General features: G+C 44.0%; 1 protein-coding gene across 25 annotated transcripts in view; it reads left to right on the top strand.

Annotated features, from left to right (window-relative positions):
* Nucleotides 1-24,297, top strand: part of DST (dystonin) — a 520,430-nt gene that overhangs the window by 368,628 nt on the left and 127,505 nt on the right. For 19 of the 25 annotated variants that reach the window (XM_027524344.1, XM_027524350.1, XM_027524347.1 and 16 more), the window contains 7 exons: nt 127-360; nt 1,555-1,707; nt 3,815-4,048; nt 4,822-5,088; nt 8,352-8,900; nt 13,346-13,522; nt 18,658-18,781. In XM_027524344.1, coding sequence (XP_027380145.1) covers nt 127-360; nt 1,555-1,707; nt 3,815-4,048; nt 4,822-5,088; nt 8,352-8,900; nt 13,346-13,522; nt 18,658-18,781 — 1,738 coding nt within the window. The remainder of the gene's footprint in view (nt 1-126; nt 361-1,554; nt 1,708-3,814; nt 4,049-4,821; nt 5,089-8,351; nt 8,901-13,345; nt 13,523-18,657; nt 18,782-24,297) is intronic. The other 6 variants (XM_027524362.1, XM_027524363.1, XM_027524364.1 and 3 more) reach the window with 1 other exon arrangement.

Consider the following 24,297-nt stretch of genomic DNA (forward strand, 5'->3'; position numbering starts at 1 on the left):
AGCTGGGTTCCTTACCACTAGCGCCACCTGGGAAGCCCCCGTATTTTGTAATAAATGTTACTGTTGATAGAAGCTTTCTATTATGGCTTAACTTGCTGTTCATAACTAGTGCTACTTTGTTCACAGAATGTGTTGAAAGACCTCGGACACACCAAGACGCAGCTGGAGACCACCGCCTTTGACGTGCAGTTCTTCATCTCTGAACATGCTCAAGATCTGTCTCCCACCCAAAGCAGACAACTATTAAGGCTCTTAAACACAACTCAGAAGGGTTTCCTTGACATGCAGGACTCAGTAACTACCCAGGTGGAACATTTAGAGGCTCAGTTACAGCTAGAACAAGATCTCGATCATCAGAAGGTCTGCCTTTCTTTGTGGAGTCGAAATTCTTGGCTTTTAGTGCTTCAGTGTGAAACCTGTAATGTAGACCCCAGGGGCTGTGGGTAGGAAAAGATAGGAAGGGTTTTCTGGAATGGCAGTGAATGGACAGGGTATGATGTGGCAATTCTACAATATATAAAGGTATTTTTGGTCCTAAGAAGGCTTTTAATTTTCATGACTCCCTCAAACTGCTGCTTTTAGGGGAGAGTTGTAATTTTTTTCCCTAGGAGGAAGAAATGTGTATGCACTGAGAAGTGTCCAGGGATAAACTGATGAACATATGGAGAGCGAAGGTTAAGGGTGTCTCTTCTTCTTGGGAGCAGGGTGGCCCAGCTGGATGGGACTGGGCTCTGGAGCCAGGCTGCCTAAGCTTACACCCTGTTCACACCACTCACCCACTGTGGGACCCAGGGCAAGTCACTGAACCGGTTTTCTCACTGGGAAATTGGAGATTGTAGCAGTGCTTACCCAGTAGTATCGTGGGCATCAATGAAAGAAAGAATTAAAACTCTTAGGACCTTGCCTGGCACGTGTCAGGCTCCTAGTCAACCTGATCCATGGCTGTAGAATGAGTAGAGTGAATTTAATAGACAAAAGATGCAACCAATGGCTCGATTAATCTCTTAGGATGATGTAATGAATTGTTTGGGGTGGTCCATTCAGTAGGAACAGTGCGCAGAGGTGGGGACAGAATTGGCCCCAGTGATGAAGGCACGAGACCTTGTGCAAAGCTCCTTCGATCTCTTCTGGAAGAATAAGCGTGGTCTCCAGCATGATATCCTGTCTACGCATAACAAATATATGCTCACAGACTGATCACAACTAACTTCTGTTTTGATATCCTTTTGCAGAATTAATTGTGTGTGTCGCAGGTTCCCAGAGCTTCAGGAAATGGGATGTTTCTTCCCGTCGGTCAGAAGCTCCACCTCTTACACATACGCGTGGCCAGTGTTCTGTTGAGCGGTGCCATCGAAGCGTGGCCTCCTTCTGTGTGCATGAGCCACGCTCTCGCGTTCTGTGTCACTCGCTCAGTGTACACCCCACTGCTATCGTGTTTACAGCATACGTAGGGACGCTTATGTAGACGAAACTTGCAAAATGTGTTGTGGTAAACAGCTGTGACAGCAGTGAGCTGGGGACCAGTTCACGAGGCTGTGGTTTTCCTCCCTTCAGCTGGTGGCCGAGCGTCAGCAGGAGTACAAAGAGAAACTGCAGGGCATCTGCGACCTCCTCACCCAAACCGAAAACCGCCTCATCGGTCACCAGGAAGCCTTCGTGATTGGAGATGGCACGGCTGAGTTAAAGAAGTACCAGTCCAAGCAAGAGGTAGAGTCCAGCTTTGCGTTCGGGGATCGAGTCCATGTTGACTTGGAGTACTGGTATTTGGAAAGCAGTTGGGGCTACTGGAAAGTAGTCATCCCTTTACCTTTTCAGAGGCAGGGTGCACCAAAGACACCCCTAGATCTGAGCTTGAAGCTTCATACTAAAAGTTGTATTTCAGGCTCCAGCCAGCCAGGTAATTTTCTTGACTTTGTTTTGGTGAGATGTTGAATGGAGGAGACATATAGAGGAAGTTTGATAGGTGGGGAGAAACCTTGTATGATGAGTTAAAATCTGAATCCACTGAAGACCAAGTCACTCACAAATCAGGAAACACGTCCATGAGTTTGGGTTCTTGGTTCATCTCATTCCTTTCATTGTTCTCTGAGATTTGTTTCTTTTCACTGAAGGAACAAGCAATAGTAACAGATAAAGAAAGCTTTATTTCGGTGTCAGGAGAAGGGACATTCTCTTCGCTGTGAGATAGTTCCTGGTTCTGCTCCCAGACTCTGAAGCTCTCAGAGCCTCACTGACTCTGTTGCTCATACTTCCACTGCAACGTTACTGTCAGAGTTAAATATTATATGTCAGGGGACCAGCAGTTAATGCCGTATACTACATTGGAGAAGGAAATGGCAACCCACTCCAGTGTTCTTGCCTGGAGAATCCCAGGGACGGGGGAGCCTGGTGGGCTGCCGTCTATGGGGTTGCACAGAGTCGGACATGACTGAAGCGACTTAGCAGTAGCAGCAGCAGCAGTGGCTCAGTGAAATGTATCTCTTTTAAAAAAATATATTTATATATTTTAAAGTATAGTTGACTACAGTATTATATTAGCTTCACACACAGAACACAGTGACTCAACATTTAACAGATTACACTCCATTTAAAACTAATATGTTGGCTATATTCCCTGTGCTGTACAATATATTCTTATATCTTATGTATTCTATACATAGTATTCATAGATTGGAAGAATTAACATTGTAAACATTGTCCATACCGCCCAAAGAAATCTGTAGATTCAGTGTGATCCCTATCAGAGTACCCATGACATTTTTCACAGAACTACAGCCAATAATCCTAAAGTTTATATGGAACTACAAAGACCTTGAATAGCCAAAGCAATCTCGAAAAAGAACAAAGCTAGAGTTATCTTGCTTCTGGATTTCAAACTGTCCTGCAAAGCTATTGCCATGAAACGAGATGGTGTCGGCACAAAACAGACACAGAAATCAATGGGGCAGAATAGAGTCCCAAAATAGACCCACACACTTACAGTCAATTAGTTATGACGAAGGAGGCAAGAATATACAAGGAAAAAAAAAAAGAATATACAAGGAGAAAAAGCCTCTTCACTCGGTGGTGCTGGGCAACTGGACACTGTCTCTTTCAATTCAGATACTTCCCAGAAAAATTTGGGGAGCCTTAAGTTATGGGGGAACATAGCATGAAGAGTTAAACATAGTGCAATATAGAGAATGAAATTATAATGGGTGAAAAAAAGAGGAAGAATTACATAGAGAAATCTAACGAGAGGAAAGCTATATTACTTGAGGAGAGATCTTACTCTGAGCTTCCTAGCAGCCAGGGCAAAGAAGCAAACGTTACATTTTATAGAACTCTGGCATTTAGTAGAAAAAAATTGTCTTTGGAAATTATCTTAGGGACAACTTAGCTCATAATTTAGGGAATTATTTGTTTTTATTTTGAGCAGTAGATAGATGTTAATGTTTAGAAACAGAATTGATAATATTAACGTGTATTTAAAAACTTTTATTATGTACTCACATAATGTAAAAAAATCTGATGTGTGCAAATTTGTAAAGATTATACTAAATATTTCTTTTCAGTGTTTTACAAACCACATCCATTTATTAACCATGCAAATCTTATATCTTTCTTTAATATTCTTTGAGGTTTCAAATTACATTAAATATTATGATTTAAATAAAACCATTCAGATGAACATTGTATTGAATATGCTTTTTCAACCTGTATGCATTGTATGCATTCTCCTCTGCCCACACCTACCCCCACTTTCAGAATGATGGTTTTGAAAGAATTAAATAGGTTTACTAATTTAATAATTTTTTTTCTTCTGTGTTAAAAGGAATTACAGAAAGATATGCAAGGAAGTGCACAGGCATTGGCAGAAATAGTGAAAAACACAGAGAATTTCTTAAAAGAGAGTGGTGAAAAGCTGTCACGAGAAGATAAGGCTGTGATTGAACAGAAACTGAACGAAGCTAAGATAAAGTGTGAACAGCTGACTATAAAGGCGGAGCAGTCAAAGAAAGAGCTGGACAAGGTTGTGACGACAGCAATCCGAGAGGAAACGGAAAAGGTCCTTATTCAGATGTGTGGTGCCCACTCCTGCGGCTTTGTTGAGAATGACGAGGCTCTCCAGGGCCTTGATTTGTTACCTGCTGTCAGGAGGTCAAAGCGATGATTAGCGCAGAGACTAGAATTTGGGGTGTTCATGCATGTAATTGACCAGATTTGAAGAATTGGCCTTGCTGAACTTAAAATTTTTTTTATCAAAGTTGATGTGCAATATTATAGAAGTTACAGATGTACAACACAGTGGTTCGCAGCTTTTAAAGGTTATATTCAATAGATAGTTACTATATAATATTGGCTGTATTCCCTGTGCTGTACCATATATCCTTGCAGCCTTTTTTTTGGGCCTTGCAGCTTGCACAGTTCTCTGATAAGGGATCAAACCTGTGTCCTCGGCAGTGAAAGCATCAAGTCCTAACCGCTGGACTACCAGGGGATTCCCTTCTTGTAGCTTAATTTCTTTTACATATAGTAGTGTGTAGGCTTTGTTGAACTTTAAAAAAAAAAAATCTAAGTGGGATTGTGGAACTTTGTACTTGTGAGATGTTTGAGGTCTCATCAGTTATAATTTTGGAATGTATTTTAAGAACAATGGAAACTTCAGAGTAACTACCAGTTGCTGTAAGACTTAATTTCATAATGTTCAGTTTTCAGCGTGGGTCTGGTTTGTTTCCCCACTCTGATTTTTCAGTGATCTAACTATTTGCTTTCGGAATGTCTAAACACCCATGCCTCGGCCCACATTCACTGTTACCTATTGTGACTTTTCCTGCCCAGGTCGTGGCTGCGAAGCAGCTGGAAGAGAGCAAAACCAAAATCGAAAACCTCTTGGACTGGTTGGCAAATGTTGAAAGAGACTCAGGACGGGCAGCGATGGAGCCGAAACAGATCATTGAGCAGAACGGGACGCACTTTCAAGAGGGTGATGGCAAGTTGATGATGGGAGAAGAGGATGAGTTTAACGGTAACCTGTTGGACACGGATGTTGACGGGCGTGTCGGGACCACCGAGGAGAACCTGAACCAGCAGTACCAGAAGATGAAGGTGTGTTGTTTCAAACAGGATATTGTTAGAGTCTCTTTTCGGGTCTATAAAGATAGGAAGAACTTAGCACATGAGTTGTCCCTTCAAAGTTCAGGGACCCTTGAGAGTAAAGTCCTTTTTTTCTAGGCCCATCATTATGTCAGAATAAGTTGTGCTGAGAACTGTAAACAAGTCAAAAGCAATGAGAACTACATCATTAAATGTGGAGTTCTTCTCTGTAAAGCAGAGTTGTAAGGAATTAACAGCAGTAACAATAATAGCTAGCATTCGTAGAGCGGTGACAGTGGTCCAGGCAAACTTCAAAGCTCTTCCCGGCTTGACTCATCACTTTGTCCCTTTCGTCCTCCCCACTACTCTGTAAAATGAGAATACAATTATAACGGTGATGAGCTTATTATTGTTAATGTTATTATTATTCTCATTTTACAGATGGGAAGGCTTCCCTGGTGGCTCAGTGGTAAAGAATCCACCTGCCAGTGCAGGAGACCTGGGTTTGATCCCTGGGTCGGGACAGTTCCCTGGAGAAGGAAATGGCAACCCACTCCAGGATTCTTGGAATACTTGGGAATGCTTGGGAAATCCCATGGACACAGTAACCTGGCTTCTGTAGTTGCCGGAGTTGCGAAAGAGTTGGACACAACTTAGCGACTGAACAACAACAGATGGGAAAAGTAACTTACAGAATGAGCTGGCTTGGCCAGGTCATGCTTCTAGTGAGGGATGGAGTTTGGGCTTAAACCTAGGCTGTGAGTCCCTCTGCTGAATTCCAGTCCGTGCCTGCTGTGTCCTTTTGGGTTCATGCGAGTCCTCTGCAGACCTCAGCTTGTCTGTTTGGTGAAGGTGCTGTAGAGGAGAGGAGTGAAAGCTTACTGCATGAAGGAAGTCAGAGCTGATGTGAATGCGGTTCCAGGAGCCAAGGGGGCGTTTGAAAGCTGTTTTTAGAGAGTGTTTTAATCATTTTATTTCAGTGTTTGGCTTTTGGTGGGTTTCAGAAATGTTTGTGGTTCTGCTGTTTGCCTCTGAGCCTTTATCTTTGGCGTTTTGGGAACAGAGTGCTCTCTGAGAAGCTATTCTATTAAAGGAATTAGAAAGTAAACCAGAAGAGGAGTGGGGTGTTCATTACATCACAATTTCAAGAGGTTATTTCAAAACCTGACTGTAATTGCGTCTTAAAATGAAAAATGTAACGATTTCCTAAAGGAACCTTGTGAGTCAGTTACAGAGGAGTCGGGAAAGGTTAGAAACTCTACTGAAGGAGTGGAAAATACCAGGGTGGACCAGACACACAGGTGCTGCCCAGGAAACCCTTGTTTTTGGCCACAGTATGACGTTTACCCTTCTGAATGCTTTACTGCTGAGAAGATGGGAACCTAAGGAACTTAGAAATTCCCGCTCTCCTGGCAGAGCGGAAAGATGGCCCAGAGGCTCAGGAGCACAGGGCTTTGGGGCCAGCTCTTTGTCTGTGCCACGCATCCTGGGCTCGGTGCTTCCCCACCTGCAGCCTGTCTCCCCTCATCTGTCAGAGGGAAGGACGGATCGGGTGACCTACAGGTATGATTACACCTGTCCAGCCCACTGGACGGAGGCGTCCTGTGAATATAACTCACGTATGGAAGACATCACCTGTGGGAGAAAAGTCATTGAGACAGAAGTCCTTGCATATGTCTGCCACACAGCAGGTGTTGTTACAGGCAGGGTGGGGACCAGGACTGGTGAGTCTGTTCTCTGCTGATGTCTGGGATCAGACTTTTCAGGACAAGCTGCCCCACAGCAGTGCTTCTCGGCCCTGTTCATCTGATGGCTGGCGTGATCTTTTCTCAGCCCCTGGGTGCCAGCTCTTTTGTCGGTCATGAGCAGAATGAATCCCATCCTGGTTCTTGTCTGCGGGGCTGAGGATGACTGGGCAGGTGGTAACCATCTGCATTCTGTGGGTGCTGGGAGGCAGCGACTTCCTACTGAGTTGAGCTGGGTATGGGTTGGGTGAGTATGGGATTGGGGCCCTCTTTCAGGGTTAATAGGATCAACAGAGAAGGGACACACAGGAGAGGGAGATTTGTGGCAAGACTTAGGGGAGATGGGGGTTGCCAGGCAAGTATTTTGGGGTAGAGCTGGAGCCAGACAAGAGAACAGCTGGAGAAAAGGGTCCCAGCGCATCTGCGGGTGGGGATGGGTAGAGGTGGAGGCCAGGTGCCTGGTCGGCGGGGGTGGGGGACAGTCAGGTCCCAGAGGGGGTTTGGAAGTGGTTGGGATCAGGCATCTGGCTTCAAGTAAGTCATCACAAGAAATGCAGAAATGGCCCCAAAGGATTATTACATGTTTTAAAAATTGAAGTATAGTTGATTTACAGTGTTGTGCTAGTTTCTATGGTACTGCAAAGTGATCTAGTCATACGTATGTATACACTTGTGTCTTTTCCATTATGCTTTTGACCACATTTTAATGGCATGATGGGGTGGATGGAAGAAGCTGGTTATGGCTGGAGAGGAAGGGCTCCTGGCCTTCTGAGGCCTGCATGGCTGCCCTGAGGGGCCAGGGTGGGTAGCTGTGCACACCAGCGAGCAGCCCCTCACCTGTGACCTGCTCTGTGCTCCGCCCCCAGGGTGGACCTGGATCCCTGGGTGTGCCAGGCTCTGAGGACAGTGTTCTTCCCGCGTGGCTTCCTGTGGTCCTTTCCGAATATCTGTGACTGTAGGGTATTGTCCTCTTTCCACTGTGGAAACCGAGGCTCAGCCAGCCCAGGAGCAGCTCCAAGATGCTCCTCTATTGTACATGCTCCTCTGACTTCCCTTGAGCTTCTCCAAATGTGTATTGTTCTTGCTTACTGCTTATCTTTGTGTGTGTGTGTGTTTTTTTATGCTTTCAAATTATAGATTCTTTTTTTCCTATTAAGTATTTTTTCAAGATCATTTCGTAAGCAAACATCATACTTCCTTGATCAATAATCAGGTGAAGACGCTCCCCGTCCCTTTAGGGAGCTCGTGAGGAAGGGATGAGCCGAACTAGAGCAGGTGGTGGGTGCTTGTTTTCAAGTTGGAAGAGTAATTTGTTCCGTTCCTCCCCAAACTTCTCAAAACGGTACTTGTTTTGTGCGCTTGCCCAAGTCCTTTCCAGAGAAGACTGGAAATCCTAAGATGAGCTGAGCCTCCCCTCCTTTGGGGAAATTCATCAGTGGAGCAGAGGCGGGGCGCCCGGGGTGGCGGGAGGCGGGGGTGAGCGTCAGGGGCCGGGAGACCCCACGCCCTGACCCCACCGCTCTCGCGCAGGCGCAGCACGCGGAGCTCGTGGCCCAGCAGCAGGCGGTCCTCGCGGCCACACAGGCGGCCCAAGCCTTGCTGGAGACGCAGGGCCACCACCTGTGCCCGGAGGAGAAGGAGAAGCTGCAGAGGAACGTGACGGAGCTGAAGACACACTTCGAAAGCGCGCTGGCTGCATCGGAGACGGCGGTGCGCCGGACGCGCTCCCTGCAGGAGGAGCTGCAGAAGTTCGACACGGACTGCGGTGAGTTTGAGCAGTGGCTTCAGCAGGCAGAGCAGGACCTGCAGAACCTGGAGGCCGGCGCGGACGACCTCAGCGGGCTGACGGCCAAGCTCAAGCGGCAGAAGAGCTTCTCGGAAGACGTCATTTCGCACAAAGGGGACTTGAGGTACATCACCATCTCTGGCAACAGAGTGCTGGAGGCAGCCAAGTCTTGCGGCGGGAGAGAGGGAGGCGGCCGGGCTGATCGGGACCAGGTGGACACCTCTGCCGCCCACAGAGAAGTGCAGGGCCGGCTGGACCGCGCCACCGAGCGTTTCAGGTCCCTCTACACAAAGGTAAGTGCAGTGTTTAAAATTGATGTCTAATTGATTTGCAACGTCATGTTAATTTCTGCTATACAGCAAAGTGACTCAGTTGTACACGTGCATACATTCTCTCTGATATTCTTTCCATTACGGTTCATCACAGACAATGAATATAGTCCCCAGTCCTGTGTTGCTAATCCTCTCTATGTAAGATAGCTCACCTCTGCTAGTCACCTCTGCTTTTCCTCTGAGGGAGGGAAAGGTTAGGAGTCTGGGATTATGTCTATGACTCTGCTTTTGTTTCTCAGGCAACTTTGTGTCATATTTTAGATCCTACGTACAAGTGATATCATATGGCATTTGTCTTTCTCTTTCTGACTTAACTTCACCGATCATCTCTAGATCCATCCATGTTGCTGCAGATGGCATAATTTCATTCTTCTTCAGGCTGAGTAACATTCCACTGTATATACGTACCACCTCTTCTTTATCCATTTGTCTCTATCTGTGGACACTTACAGAGAAGGCAGTGGCACCCCACTCCAGTACTCTTGCCTGGAAAATCCCATGGACAGAGGAGCCTGGAAGGCTGCAGTCCATGGGGTCGCTGAGGGTCGGACACGACTGAGCGACTTCACTTTCTCTTTGCATTTTCATGCATTGGAGAAGGAAATGCAACCCACTCCAGTGTTCTTGCTTAGAGAATCCCAGGGACAGAGAAGCCTGGTGGGCTGCCGTCTATGGGATCACATAGAGTCGGACATGACTGAAGTGACTTAGCAATAGCAATGGACACTTAAGTAGTTTCCATGTCTTGGCCATTGTGAATTAGCACTGCTATGAACATAGCGGTTAGAGTGCTTGTCTGAATGTATGCCCAGGAGTGGTATTGTTAGATTAGGTGGTAGCTCCAATTTTATTTTTTTTGAGGCAACTTCCTACTGTTCTCCATAGTGGCTGCACCAGTTTACATTCCCACCAACAGTGTAGTAGGGTTTCGTTTTCTCCACACCCTCTCCAGCTTTTATTATTTGTAGACTTTCTGATGATGCCCATTATGACTGGTGTCAGGTGGTAACCTCGTAATATTGATTTGCATTTCGCTTACTATTTAGTGATGTTGAGCATCTTCTCATGTGCCTCTTGGCCATCTGTATGTCTTCTTTGGATAAATGTCTATTTAGTTCTGCCCATTTTTCAATTGGATTTTGTTTTGTTATTGAGTTGTATGAGCAGTTTATATGTTTTAGAATTTAAGCCCTTTTTGGTTTCACCATTTGCAAATATTTTCTCTGATTCCATCGGTATTCATTTTGTTTTTTGACTTCATTTTCTGTGCAATAAGGTTATTTCATTTTTAACTTTTTAATCTGTACCTATAGTTTTCACTCTGTCCTGTTACTTTAGTTTTGGAATTAGAAGCAAGAAATTTGAAAACTGAAGCAGGGAAAATAAGGCATTTTCATCTTGCTTCTATCAGTCTTATTCATCTACTTTACTTCTGCAATATGTATTTAAAGATTAAGACTGTAAAGTTATTTTTTAGTTCACGTAGTGTGGTTTCCAGGCAGCCCTGACTATAAAACTCTGTACTACCCATTTTGACCAGCAGGTGGTGTGTGTATTTTGGCTCTAAGCGCAGAGTACTTTGGCAAAGGAGAAAAGGAATGATAGAACCATTAGAATGCAGAGTTCCAAAGAATAGCAAGGAGAGATAAGAAAGCCTTCCTCGGTGATCAATGCAAAGAAATAGAGGAAAACAATAGAATGGGAAAGACTAGAGATCTCTTCAAGAAAATTGGAGATACCAAGGGAACTTTTCATGCAAAGATGGGCACAATAAAGGACAGAAATGGTATGGACCTAACAGAAGCAGAAGATATTAAGAAGAGGTAGCAAGAATACACAGAACTATACAAAAAAGATCTTCACTACCCAGATAATCACAATGGTGTGATCACTCACCTAAAGCCAGACATCCTGGAATGTGAAGTCAAGTGGGCATTAGGAAGCATCACTATGAACAAAGCTAGTGGAGGTGATGGAATTCCAGTTGAGCTATTTCAAATCCTAAAGAATGATGCTGTGAAAATGCTGTATTCAATATGCCAGCAAATTCAGAAAACTCAGCAGTGGCCACAAGACTGGAAAAGGTGTTTTCATTCCAATCCCAAAGAAAGGCAATGCCAAAGAATGCTCAAACTACCGCACAATTACACTCATCTCACATGCTAGCAAAGTAATGCTCAAATTCTTCAAGCCAGGCTTCAACAGTATGTGAACCGTGAACTTCTAGATATTCAAGCTGGATTTAGAAAAGGCAGAGGAACCAGAGATCAAATTGCCGACATCTGTAGGATCATCAAAAAAGCGAGAGTTCCAGAAAAACATCTCTTTCTGCTTTATTGACTGTGCCGACCGCAACCAACTGTGGAAAATTCTTCAAGAGATGGGACCACTTGACCTGCCTCCTGAGAAATCTGTATGCAGGTCAAGAAGCAACAGTTAGAACTGGACATAGAAGAACACACTGGTTCCAAATAGGAAAAGCAGTACATTAAGGCTGTATTTTGTCTTCCTGCTTATTTAACTTATATGCAGAGTACATCATGCTAAATGCCGGGATGAATGAAGCACAGGCTGGAATCAAGATTGCCGGGAGAAATAGCAATAACCTCAGATATGCAGATGACACCACCTTGATGGCCAAAGGCAAAGAAGAACTAAAGAGGCTCTTGATGAAAGTGAAAGAGGAGAGTGAAAAAGTTGGCTTAAAACTCAGCATTCAGAAAACTAAAATCATGTTTTTAGCATGTTTCTAGCATCTGGTCCCATGACTTCATGGCAAATAGATGGAGAAACAGTGGAAACAATGACTTTATTTTTGGGGCTCCGACATCAGTGCAAATGGTGACTGCAGCCATGAAACTAAAAGATGCTTGTTCCTTGGAAGAAAAGTTATGACCAACCTGCTGCTGCTGCTGCTAAGTCGCTTCAGTCGTGTCCGACTGTGTGTGACCCCATAGATGGCAGCCCACCAGGCTCCCCTGTCCCTGGGATTCTCCAGGCAAGAACACTGGAGTGGGTTGCCATTTCCTTCTCCAATGCATGAAAGTGAAAAGTGAAAGTGAAGTCGCTCTGTTGTGTCTGACCCTCAGTGACCCCATGGACTGCAGCCTTCCAGGCTCCTCCACCAATGGGATTTTCCAGGCAAATGGGTTGCCATTGCTTTCTCCTTATGACCAACCTAGACAGCATATTAAAAAGCAGAGACATTACTTTGCCAACAAAGGTCCGTCTAGTCAAAGCTATGGTTTTTTCAGTAGTCATGTATGGATGTGAGAGTTGAACCATAAAAAATGTTGAGTGACAAGAATTGATGCTTTTGACGTGTGGTGTTGGAGAAAATTCTTCTGGGTCCCTTGGACTGCAAGGAATCCAACCAGTCCATCCTAAAGGAGATCAGTCCTGGGTGTTCATTGGAAGGACTAATGCTGAAGCTGAAACTCCAATACTTTTGCTACTTGATGCGAAGAGCTGACTCATTTGAAAAGACCCTGATGCTGGGAAAGGTTGAAGGTGGGAGAAGAAGGGGACGACAGAGGATGAGATGTTTGGATGGCATCAGCGACTCAGTGGACATGAGTTTGAGTGAACTCTGGGAGTTGGTGGTGGACAGGGAGGCCTGGTGTGCTGCAGTGCATCGGGTGGCAAAGAGTCAAACACGATTGAGCAACTGAAATATAAACTGTAACTATAGAGTACTTTGCAGCCTCAAACTTGAGAAAGGAATCTTTGTCTCTTAAAATTCGCTTCACAAGTGTTTGCTTTACATGTATATTTGATTGGTATTATTTTAATACTGAGTGGCTAAGAGACAGTTTCCATTTCTATTATTCTTGTGGACCAGTAAGAGAATTTTGTTTAAAAACAGTGAAAGAAATAAAAAAGAGAAAACATGTCCCAGTTTAGAGTATAAACTGAACAGGTTGACCAGGCTGCATCCATGGCTTGCGGAGCATCATTGACTGTTGGCCTTTTCTTTTCCTGGTCTGGATTCTTCCCTCCTCATGTTGATCAGTCTTGTGCAACATAGAGAAGTTGATCAGTCTTGTGCAACATGAAGCACAGGGACCATGTCTCTGTCTGATGTACACTCTACGCCTGGTGTGTCAACTCTGTGAGATGAGCCCCTCTGATGACTGACACTTAAGGCCTTCAGTCTAGCTGAAGACCCAGCCCTGTGCGTATGTTTTTGAACTGGCATAAATGTAATCTGTCGGCTCACGTTTAAGGTGACTTTCTGATTGGTTAGAGGAAGCATCTTCATATAAAGGAGAAGCTCTTTGCTCTGTAGGTGTCGCTCGCTGTGGTTGAAGTCTGGCGTCTTACAGGTGGCATGACTCCTAGGTCCTGAAGACTGTGTATAGAGGTAGCAGATTTTGATTCCCACTCTTCCTTTGTTTGATTCTCAGTGCAATGTCCTCGGGAATAACCTCAAAGACCTGGTGGATAAATACCAGCACTACGAAGACGCCTCGAGTGGGCTTCTCTCTGGGCTCCAGGCCTGCGAGGCCACAGCCAGCAGACACTTATCCGAGCCCATTGCCGTGGACCCTAAAAACCTGCAGCGGCAGCTGGAAGAGATGAAGGTAAGAGAAACGAGAGGGAGGGAGAGATCCAGCCCCGGGGTCGTCCCACAGGAAACCTTGCTTTCCCCCCACTTCTGTGATCCTGCCCACAGGGCAAGGGGAGAGGGGTTGGGAAGGTGTGCGTGTCCCTCCTCAGGACTCCTGACTTGGTCTTCCGATGTCTGTCCATTTCTCTTTCTTCTGCTCTGGTTTAGCTGGTCTGACACTGCTGTTGTGGTTTGTATCCACCACCTGCTCCTGCCCAGACACAGACCAGTGCTGCCCGGACTAGCTGTGGTCTTTACTCTCACTTATTTTGTTCATCATCTTTCTCCTTCGTTAGCTCTGAGGTCCGCAGGACTGACCCTTGGTCTGTTTTGTTCACTGCTGCGTGCCGGGGCCCTCATGGGTCCTCGGTGAGCGTTCACGAGTGGACGGGGTACGGGGGACTGTCACCGTCACACTCCACGTGGGTTCCTGTTGAGTTGCCCCCTGATTCACAGAGGTGCACAGTTCAGCTGTCACCTCGCCCACTTCTCAGAGAAGCCGCCTGCCCTTTTGAATGTGCAGGGTTGCTGGGGGACAGTGTAATTGTGGGGTCTCAGCCACACCCCCAGCGGCCCAGAGAGTCCAGCCCATTTCGTACATTTCAGGTATATTTTCAAATCTTCATGTAAGGGGACAGAACTTTTGAAAAATTTTCTTCTCCTTTCATGTGACCAGTAATTCTGATTTTGAGGGGTGTCCCTGGTGGTTCAGGGTTAAGATTTCATGCTTCCACTGCAGGAGGCACAGGTTGGATGGCAGGTCAGGAGACTAGTATCCCACACGCCAGGCCATGAGGCCAAGAAAGGAAGAAAAAAAATTTGAGTTTGTAAGTTTCATTTCTTAAATCTCTCCTGTGTTTCCTCTTAGCAGGTGGATAGTAATAGATTATTCTCAGCTTGATAGAAAGTCAGCGTTAGTGCCAGTGAAACCACCGCCCTTCAGACTTGGTTCCATCTATTAGTTACAGAGTCGGAAATCACTGTTCTGTTAACGAGAGAAGCAGGTCCTCTACTGACTTCGCTGACCATTAGGTATTGCGTGAGGCCAGTGTCTTCCGGCAGGAGGAGTGCTGTGTTGTTCCCTGGAGTAAAGTGTGGCAGCTTAAAGCCATGGAGAGACAGGAGGGAGGGCCTGGGGCTAGAGGGCAGGGCCTGTGACTTCCCAGGCAGGGCTGACCCAGCGCTACCTGTGGCCCGAGCCAGGCCAGCCCCACGTGATGTAGCTTGCCAACGTCAGGGGTATGTTCTCAGTCCTAGGCTCGTGTGTGTGTGTGTGTGTGTGTGTGTGTGTTTCTCTCTTGCCCACAAGCCCGAGAATAGATCCATCTAAATGAAGTTTTCAGTCCCCACTGGATAACAGGTCCAAGGACAGTGTATGCTGGCAGAGGAAATGTTGTGACTTAAAGGCCATTATTTTAATAGGAAATGTCAGGAGCTGATGGTTATTAAGATTTCTGGTATTACATTTACTTAGGAAGTTAGGTATTTTTAGCATTAGAAACTATGTCAAACAGAAATAATACATTTTTAGTTAGGTCTATACTAACAAACTGATTACATCCTGTATAAAAGTAGTTTTAATATAACTAAAGGAAAAAAAAGTGAAATGAATGCTATAGCTTTTAAATGAAATAGAAACGTGGATTAATTCTAAAACCTAAAGACTTCCTTGGTTCGTACAGAGGAAGAAGACTCCTCTAGTCTTAAGGCAGCCAAAGAAGTAGAAAAAGAGGAACGTCTCCAAGGAGAATGAATTCCAGTTAAGCCACAGCATCATTTTAGAAAATAAATGTGTGACTAGAGTTTTTCCTGGCACATGGCCGTGTCTTCCTCACCGATGATCTCAACAGGTAGCGAGGATCTGTTTTTATGAGGACTAAGGAGTCTCCATTTCTTTCCTTTTACCAACAACGTCTTACAATCATTTGTCTTTTAACAATAATACAGGCACATGACTACTAGAAAATAATCAGTCTTTTCTACGTTTTCCATACTAACTTCTACTTATATTCTGTTGTATGATGAATGTAATTTGGGGCGCCCAGTGGGTTCATTTGAAATCTTTAGGCCAATAGCACATTGTTAGTAGTGTTATTTTTCAAATCACCATTGGCTGTCCTGTCAGCAGTCTGATACCACTGGGCTAGAATGCTGCTTTTCAAAGTCAGTGGACGAAATGAGATCTTAGGTTCCACGTGAAGCACAGAAAGACAAGACCCTGGGACCCAAGTAGAGGCCTGGGTTTGGAGCCAGGCATGGGACCGTGTCCCACGGATGACATTGACCTTCCAGGCTTGCTCTGATCTCAGGGAGGGTGACGAGTGTACGGAGATTTTTATGAGCTGGACACGTGCCCGTGGCTTTATAAACTTCACTCTTCTCTGGTCCAGGCTGGAAGCCAAGGTCGTCATCTTGCATCGTTCCCTGTCACAGATGCTGCTTTCATGCTTTAATTTAATCGAAGTCCATTAAAAACAACGTATGGCACCCATTTGAGACTTCAGTTTGCAGTCTTGTAGTGTTTTAAACTACTGCCGTGGCTAAATCAAAACCTGGTAACACGTTGTTGCTTAGTCACTAAGTCAGGTCCAACTCTGCGACCCCATGGACTGCAGCCTGCCAGGCGTCCCTGTCCTTCACTCTCTGTTGTCTGAGGGGCTCTCAAAAGTGTTCTCCAGCACCACAGTTCAAAAGCATCAATTCTTAGGCACTCAGCTTTCTTTATGATCCAGTTCTCACATCCACATGTGACTACCGGAAAAGCCATAGCTTTCACTTTATGGACCTTTGACAGCAAAGTTATGTCTCTGCCTTTTAATACGCTGTCTAGATTTGTCATAGCTTTTCTTCCAAGAAGCAAGAAATGCTTGCTTGCATTAAGAAATTAAATGCTTGCTTTAATTTCATGGCTGCAGTCACCATCCAGAGTGATTTTGGAGCCCAGGAAAGTAAAATCTGTCACTGTTTCCACTCTTTTCCCTTCTATTTGCCATAAAGTGATGGGACCTACCTTGTTAGGGACTGAAACCTATTGACTGTTTTGAACATAATTATGAAGAGAAAAGCTGTGGATGTTTTAAAGAGAATAGGTAAAGAAGAGATGCTTTTTTGTAATCTATTTTAAGTTTTAGGATGGTCGGTAGGGCCATCGTTGGTATAGGATATTTTTATAAAACCATGATCACTTTTACATAAATTCGTTCGTTCGGAGACATTTATATACTAGGTCAGCTATTAGATTTTGTGAAGATGCAAGGAGTTAAAACCCTGTCTCTGACTTTGGGGAACTCACATTCTAAAGAATACTCTTTTTGGAGGTACCTTTAAACTTGCTTCATTTCCTATTAACCTGTGTGAGGTGAGTAAGCTGTCTGTGTGGCTTAGACTTCAGTCCATTTTAGGTGAAGTTCCTGTTTTGAGAAACTTCTTACCGTTAATGGCAACTAAACCTGTGGGAGAATTTCCCAAAATGACCATTTGGATGCGGATTCTCTGGTCTCTTGGATCAACTTTAGGATCTGGTACTCAGATCACAGGTCCCAAGCTGGTCCTTTTTTGTCGAACCTTTGGACATATGTCCAGCTGCCTGTATTATCACAGCTTCTTGGATATGGGAGTTAATTGAGGAGATTTTTGCTACTGGCTTTAGGCATTTGCTTTTTGTTGTTGCTGTTGGAGGCTAAAATAGAAGAGGAGCTTTTAAAACCTTACACCTTATATCTTCATTTATTTACTTATGCACTTACTCATTTATTCCAGAAACTTCCATCAGTGCTATGTGACCAGCACTGGGTGAGGCAGTGGTAACGGAACTTGGACAGTATCAATTCCTAGTTCACACGGAGGTTCCAGTTTGATGGAAGAGACAGATCAATGCAGTGATATTCACAGGGCAAATCTGGGAGCTCCTCGGGGCGGTGTTCCAGGTTGGGGTGGGAAGAGACAGGGAGGCCCCCAGGCTGAATGTTCAAGGTAAGAGCCAAGCTCAGGGTTGCCTGCCAAGCTCAGTGTGTAGAGATGCTGGGGCCTTGGGTCCAGGAAGAGTGACTCTTTGAGGGATAGCTGTATCGTGGGCCACACCTGGAACCGGAGGTGGATAAAGATGAAACTGAAGATAGAACTGAGGAATAGATTTCCTTGGGCCATTGATAGAAAGTTCCAGTATCCCCTCTATTCTGAAGCATGAGGAAGCCATGAAAGATTTTCAGAGGTGAGTCATGAAGCCGGGTGTGTGTCTTCCATCAAACACACTGGGGACTGTATCGGGGGAGAGACTGGAGGGAGAGCGTGTGGTTAGGAGGCTTTTTCCAGTGAAGTAAGAGATCATCCTCCTGTGATTCAAAAATACAGAGCAGGAGCCCAAGTTTAAACAAAGGTGAAGAAGCTGAAATTGTCAGGGCTTGCTTCGTGGTTTGCAGATGGGAAGGAGGGGGAAGACACCACCTGGGGACCGTGCAGCCCAGGAGGAGGCCCGGAGCCACCCCTTCCCCAGACCCAGCCCGGCCCACCCCACGGAGGAGTCCTCCCCGCTCAGCTTTTCTTACTCATCTTTAGCAGTCACCACTTCCTGCCTTAGACCAGAAGACCCTGTGGCTAAGCTTTGTGTCTGTGTGGTCTTTGTATTTTTCGTAAAAATTTCAAGCTTTTTTGAAATTGGTTAGATGTTAAATAACTTCTATTTCATTGATGGAAATGAATATGACTCAGAATTGAGTCAGGATGTGCTGAGAATCCGTAACTGTCTCCTTACCTGGAGTCTGAAACGGCCCCAAAGGTTTTTTGTTGCTTGTTTGTCTCTCATCTGTCTTTGTTTTCTGGAGGTTGTGGGGAACTTGGGCTGGGGGTGGAGTGTCTGAGGATGGGGAATGAGGCTGTTTATCGTGCGCAGATGCTGAGCGTTTATTCCGGGAGTGAATCTGGGTGATCCTAAGTGGCTGGTGGTTCCTAGTGCCACTTTATAATTGGCCTGATTCTCAGAATTCTGGTGTCAGTTTCTGCTAATGGCAAATCTCTGTCCGATTTCGCTTTGTCTTACCGTGCACCTTTTTTTCATGCTGCAAATCTGTTATTCAGTCCTACTGAGTATAATTGAGGCATTTGATTCTCCAGGCTCTGCAGGGACAGATATCAAGTCAGCAAGTGGCTGTAGAGAAACTGAAGAAAACAGCTGAAGTGTTGTTAGACTCCAGGGCATCTCTCCTTCCCGCCAAAAGTGACATCCAGAAAACGCTGGGTAAGTGTGCAGTGTCCCTGTGTCTGGTCTCGTGGGCGTGTTCTAAACAAAGGTCTCCTAATAGACACGGGGGCATCACTCGCTAGCACGTTCCCGTCACTTTCTCTCAGAAACGGCTCCTCCCAGTCTGAGCAAAGACCCGCCCCCTGTGGCAGGCGTCTTAGCGTCTTGGGAGTGGGGACTGGTCATGTGGTTTACAAAGAACATCCTTAAGTTTTAATTTAGACAATATAGCAAAACTTTTTAAAAACTTTTATATTATAGTTGATGAACAGTATTTTGTTAGTTTAAGGGGTACAGCAAAATCATTCAGTCATACATGTATCTATACTCTTTTTCAAATTCTTTTCTCATAGGTTAGTTATTAGAAAATACTGAGTAGAGTTCCCAGGGCTGTACAGTAGGTCCATGTGACTATGTACTTTCTGCCGGCAGTGTGTACTTTCTTGATCCCAAACTCCTAGTTTATTCCAACCCCCAGCATTTTCCGTTTAGTATCGTTTGTGTTGTGTGTCTGAGTCTGTTTCTGTTTTGTGAATAAGTTCATTTGTATCAGTATTTTTAGATTCCACATATAAATGACATCGTGTATTTGTCACTCTGTGTCTGACTTCGCTCACTATGATAATCTCTGGGTCCATCCGTGTTGGTGCAGATGGCATTACCCTGTTCTTTTTATGGCTGAGTAATCCTCCACTGTATAGATGTTTTGATGCTACATCTTCTTTATCCGTTCATCTGTCAATGGACGTTTAGGTTGTCTCCATGTCTTGGCTAACGTAAGTAGTCCTGCTCTGCACATTGGGGTGCGTGCATGTTTTCGAATTATGGTTTTCTCTGGATATATACTCAGGAATGGGATTGCTGGATCATACGGTAACTCTATTTTTGGTTTTTGTGAGGAACTATTCTCCCCAGTGACTGTACCAAATTATATTTGCACCAGCAGTGTATGAGGGTTTCCTTTTCTCCACAACCTTGCCAGTGTTTTATTGTCTGTGGACTTTTTGGTGATGGCCATTCTGACCAGTGTGAGGTGATACTTCATTGTGGTTTTCATTTATATTTCTCTAATAATTAGTGATGTTGAGCATCTTCTCATGTGATTGTTGGCCATCTGTATGTCTTCTTTAGGGGAATGTCTATTTAGATCTGCCCATTTTTTGATGGAGTTGCTAGTTTTTCTGATACTCAGCTGCATAAACTGTATATTTTAGAGATGACCCCCTTGTCAGTTGCTTCATTTGCAAATATTTCATCCCATTCTGTGGGTTGTCTTTTCGTTGTGTTTATGGTTTCCTTTGCTGTGCAAAAGCTTTTAAGTTTAATTAGGTCCCAGTTGTTTATTTTTGTTTTTGTCTCCGTTACTGTAGGCAGTGGATCCAAAAAGACACTGCTGCGATTTATTTCACAGGCTCTGCCTGTGTTTTCTTCTTAGAGTTTTATTGTATCCAGCCTTACATTTAGGTTTTTTAAAAAACTCCATTTTATATTTTAGTTGATTAAAAAAGAAATAATGTGCAATGATCAGGGAAAGTAGACCCGAGCAAGATTCTTTTGGTTGTTGGGATTGGGCTGGGCTAGATTTTCAACCTGTGGCCAGGAGCAGAAGCTTGAGAAGTCTTGTCAGGGTGGGAGCTCGGTGATAAGAGGTTGAAATGTCCCCGCTTCTCCTCTCCTGGGGTCTTTCGTGATCCTGGAATCTGTTCAGTTACAGTCAGGCTTGTGCATCCTCTCACATTAGATGGTGACTTTCTTGAGAACAGAGCTGTTACGTTACCCTTGGTATCTACTCACAGTGTTTAGTTTAAATGCCCAGTGGATTATCAGTTAAGGTCACTTATTGTCCTACTGTATTTTTTGTTTTGACTTTGCTGCTTTTCCTGTATTTAATGTGTTGTTTGACATTATTAAGTATTTCTTGGTGTGAAAATTTCTTGGTGTTCAAGGTGGATTTAGAAAAGACAGAGGAACCAGAGATCAAATTGCCAACATCCTTTGGATCATAGAAAAAGCAAGAGAATTCCAGAAAAACATCTACTTTTGCTTTATTGACTACACCAAAGCCTTTGACTGTGTGGATCACAACACACTGTGGAAAATTCTTCAAGAGATGGGAATACCAGACACTTGACCTGCCTCCTGAGAAATCTGTATGCAGGTCAAGAAGCAACAGTTAGAACTGGACCTGGAACAACAGACTGGTTCCAGATAGGGAAAGGAGTCCGTCAAGGCTGTATATTGTCACCCTGCTTATTTAACTTCTATGCAGTGTGCATCATGAGAAATGCCAGGCTGGATGAAGCACAAGCTGGAATCAAGATTGCAGGGAGAAATATCAGTAACCTCAGATATGCAGATGACACAACCCTTATGGCAGAAAGTGAAGAACTAAAGAGCCTCTTGATGAAAGTGAAAGAAGAGAGTGAAAAAGTTGGCTTAAAACTCAACATTCAGAAAACGAAGATCATGGCATCTGGTCCTATCACTTCATGGCAAATAGATGGGAAAACAATGGAAACAGTGACAGACTTTATTTTGGGGGGCTCCAAAATCACTGCTGATGGTGACTGCAGCCATAAAACTAAAAGATGCTTGCTCCTGGGAGGAAAAGCTATGACCAACCTGGACAGCATATTCAAAAGCAGAGACAGTACTTTGCCAGCAAAGGTTATTCTAGTCGAAGCTATGGTTTTCCCAGTGGTCATGTATGGATGTGAGAGTTGGACCATAAAGAAAGCTGAGCGCCAAAGAATTGATGCTTTTAAACTCTGGTATTGGAGAAGACTCTTAAGAGTCCCTTGGGCTGCAAAGAGATCAAACCAGTCAATCCTAAAGGAAATTAGTCCTGAATATTCATTGGAAGGACTGATGCTGAAGCCGAAGCTCCAAAACTTTGGTCACCTGATGTGAAGAACTGACTCATTAGAAAAGACCCTGATGCTGGGAATGACTGAAGGCAGGAGGAGAAGGGGATGACAGAGGATGAGATGGTTGGATGGCATCACTGACTCAATGGACATGAGTTTGAGCAAGCTCCGGGAGTTGGTGATGGACAGGGAGGCCTGGCACATTTCAGTCCATGGGGCCGCAAAGTATCAGACACGACTGAGTGACTGAACTGGTGTGAAATAAAAATCCTAACACAGCAAATGATTAACAGACCTTTCACCACAACAGAGCTGGCATTAAAATCTGAACTGAAATTTTAGGTAAAGAGAAGGATGATATATATATATATATATGTATGTATATGGATGGATAACTGATATACTTTGCTGTACTGCAGAAAATAACACAACATTGTAAATTAACTATACTCCAATAAAAATGAATTTAAAAAATAAACCACTCTGTAGAAGACACACCTTTTTTGTTTTTTCAGGCGGTCAGAATCTTTTTACAAAAATGTTTTTTTCGGATGACTTGTTTCCAGCTGTATACAGTATGCTTCTTCTAACTTACAAGAAAAAATGTTTCATCTTATTTATGATTTTGTATTGAAAGAAGCAAGAACCCTGGAGGCAAAATATCAGTAATAATGACCATAACGACTGCATTGTTTGAAGAAAATGTAAAAGAAATATATGAAATTTTATACTTTTTCTGCTACAGTATTAATTTCACGGATTTAAACAGTGATGTAGTGCAGTTTCTTTATCAGCTTTTTAAATTGCAGTATAGTTGAATTGCAGCCTTGTATTAATTTCTGCTGTACAGCAGTGGTCCGGTTGTACCTGTATATGCATTCTTGTATAATGTTCTTTTCCTTTGTGGTTTATCACAGGACATTGAGCACAGTTCCCTGTGCCATGCAGCAGGACCGTGTTCTTTATCCATCCTGTGTACAAAAGCTTACGTGTGCTAACCGCCCCCGACTCCATCCTCCCTGACCCCCACTGCCTTGGCTGCCACCAGTTTGTTCTCGAGAGACAGTCACAATCTCCTGATCACACATTTTGTCCTGTACTTTTCAGCATCTGTATATATAGATACTCAGAGATGCATGTGTATTTATAAATTTCAGATGTTACTATCTTAACATGTACATTATGATTATACGACACAAAAAAATGTAATATGTTCAAGTATAAGATCAAAATATGAGTGGACGTTACAACATGTTGCTCCTCTGTCCCAGGCACTGGTTACATTGGTAACCACTGCTGAGAGGACTTGGGTACAGGGGCTTGGGGGAGAAAAATGACTCTTATTATGTGTAATTCTGTGACTTGAAGAAGTACTTGGACATTTTCCCCATTGTTGCTGCTAAGTCGCTTCAGTCGTGTCCGACTCTGTGTGACCCCATTGACGGCAGCCCACCAGGCTCCCCCATCCATGGGATTCTCCAGGCAGGAACACTGGAGTGGGTTGCCACTTCCTTCTCCAATGTGTGAAAGTGAAAAGTGAAAGTGAAGTCGCTCAGTCGTGTCTGACTCTTAGCGACCCCATGGACTGCAGCCTACCAGGCTCCTCCGTCCATGGTATTTTCCAGGCAAGAGTACTGGAGTGGGGTGCCATTGCCTTCTCTGATTGTTAAGTGTACACAATTCACTTGCATTTGTTTAAAAATATGTGTTACATTATTTAACATATGTTACATTGTTTTAAGAGTAAAACTTCTCTCTCTGGCATAGTTTTCTAGGAATATGTGAAAGTATATTTAAGATATAGAGGAGTTTCTCTAAGATCTAGTTGACTTCTAAGAGAACCAACCACTTTACAAAGTAACATTCTAAAAGTAAATTTTGTTTGTATGTTTTTCTAGCATAATTTTTAGTTACTAAAATTAAGAATTTAGTGATATTTTATTACTAAGTCCAAAAGTAAACCACGCATTGATTAAAAAAAATTTTTAATTGTCGTATAGTTGATTTACAGTGTTGTGTGTGCTAAGTTTATTAAAATAGTGACCTTACTTGGGAAATCACTTACCATGGCTAAACAGACAGGATGTTGCCCTGGGGAAGCTGCCCACGTGAGAAATGGCCCACCTGCCAGTTGTGGCCTGCAGTTTGGGTGGCCTGCTCTGTGACTTCACAGAATCGTGAACTTGAACCTGCTGTGTCCTCCCCACCCCCTTCCCAGGGCCTTCTTAGTGTTTTCATAAAAGGAGCATGACTGACTCTCTAATTCATCCCAGCTTGACCTCTCAGTCAGGTGAAAACTTGTCAAACTGTTTTCTCATGATGTAGTGTTAGAACAAACAAAAATTATATGGAATATGTTCTGTGGGCCAAACATAAGAATATAAGGTCATAGTGTATAAATGATGGCATTCAGAAATCATTACAATTTTTTTCAGATTCTTGGACAGTAAGTGATAATTGATGATTGTTTTCCAGAGAGACAGGTTGTGGGGAGGAAAGGAGAGGGGAATACAGTAAAAACCATTGTTCTTTGAATTTCTCATTGGTCTGCAACATAGAATATAGGATGTTAAAATGTAGAGCTTTATATACGAATGAAAACTAGCCAGAAAGTTTTTTTTTAAGCGTCTTAAGTCTTCAGAATGG

The sequence above is a fragment of the Bos indicus x Bos taurus genome, chromosome 23 (assembly GCF_003369695.1).
Source record: "Bos indicus x Bos taurus breed Angus x Brahman F1 hybrid chromosome 23, Bos_hybrid_MaternalHap_v2.0, whole genome shotgun sequence".
In the NCBI taxonomy this organism is placed as follows: domain Eukaryota; kingdom Metazoa; phylum Chordata; class Mammalia; order Artiodactyla; family Bovidae; genus Bos; species Bos indicus x Bos taurus.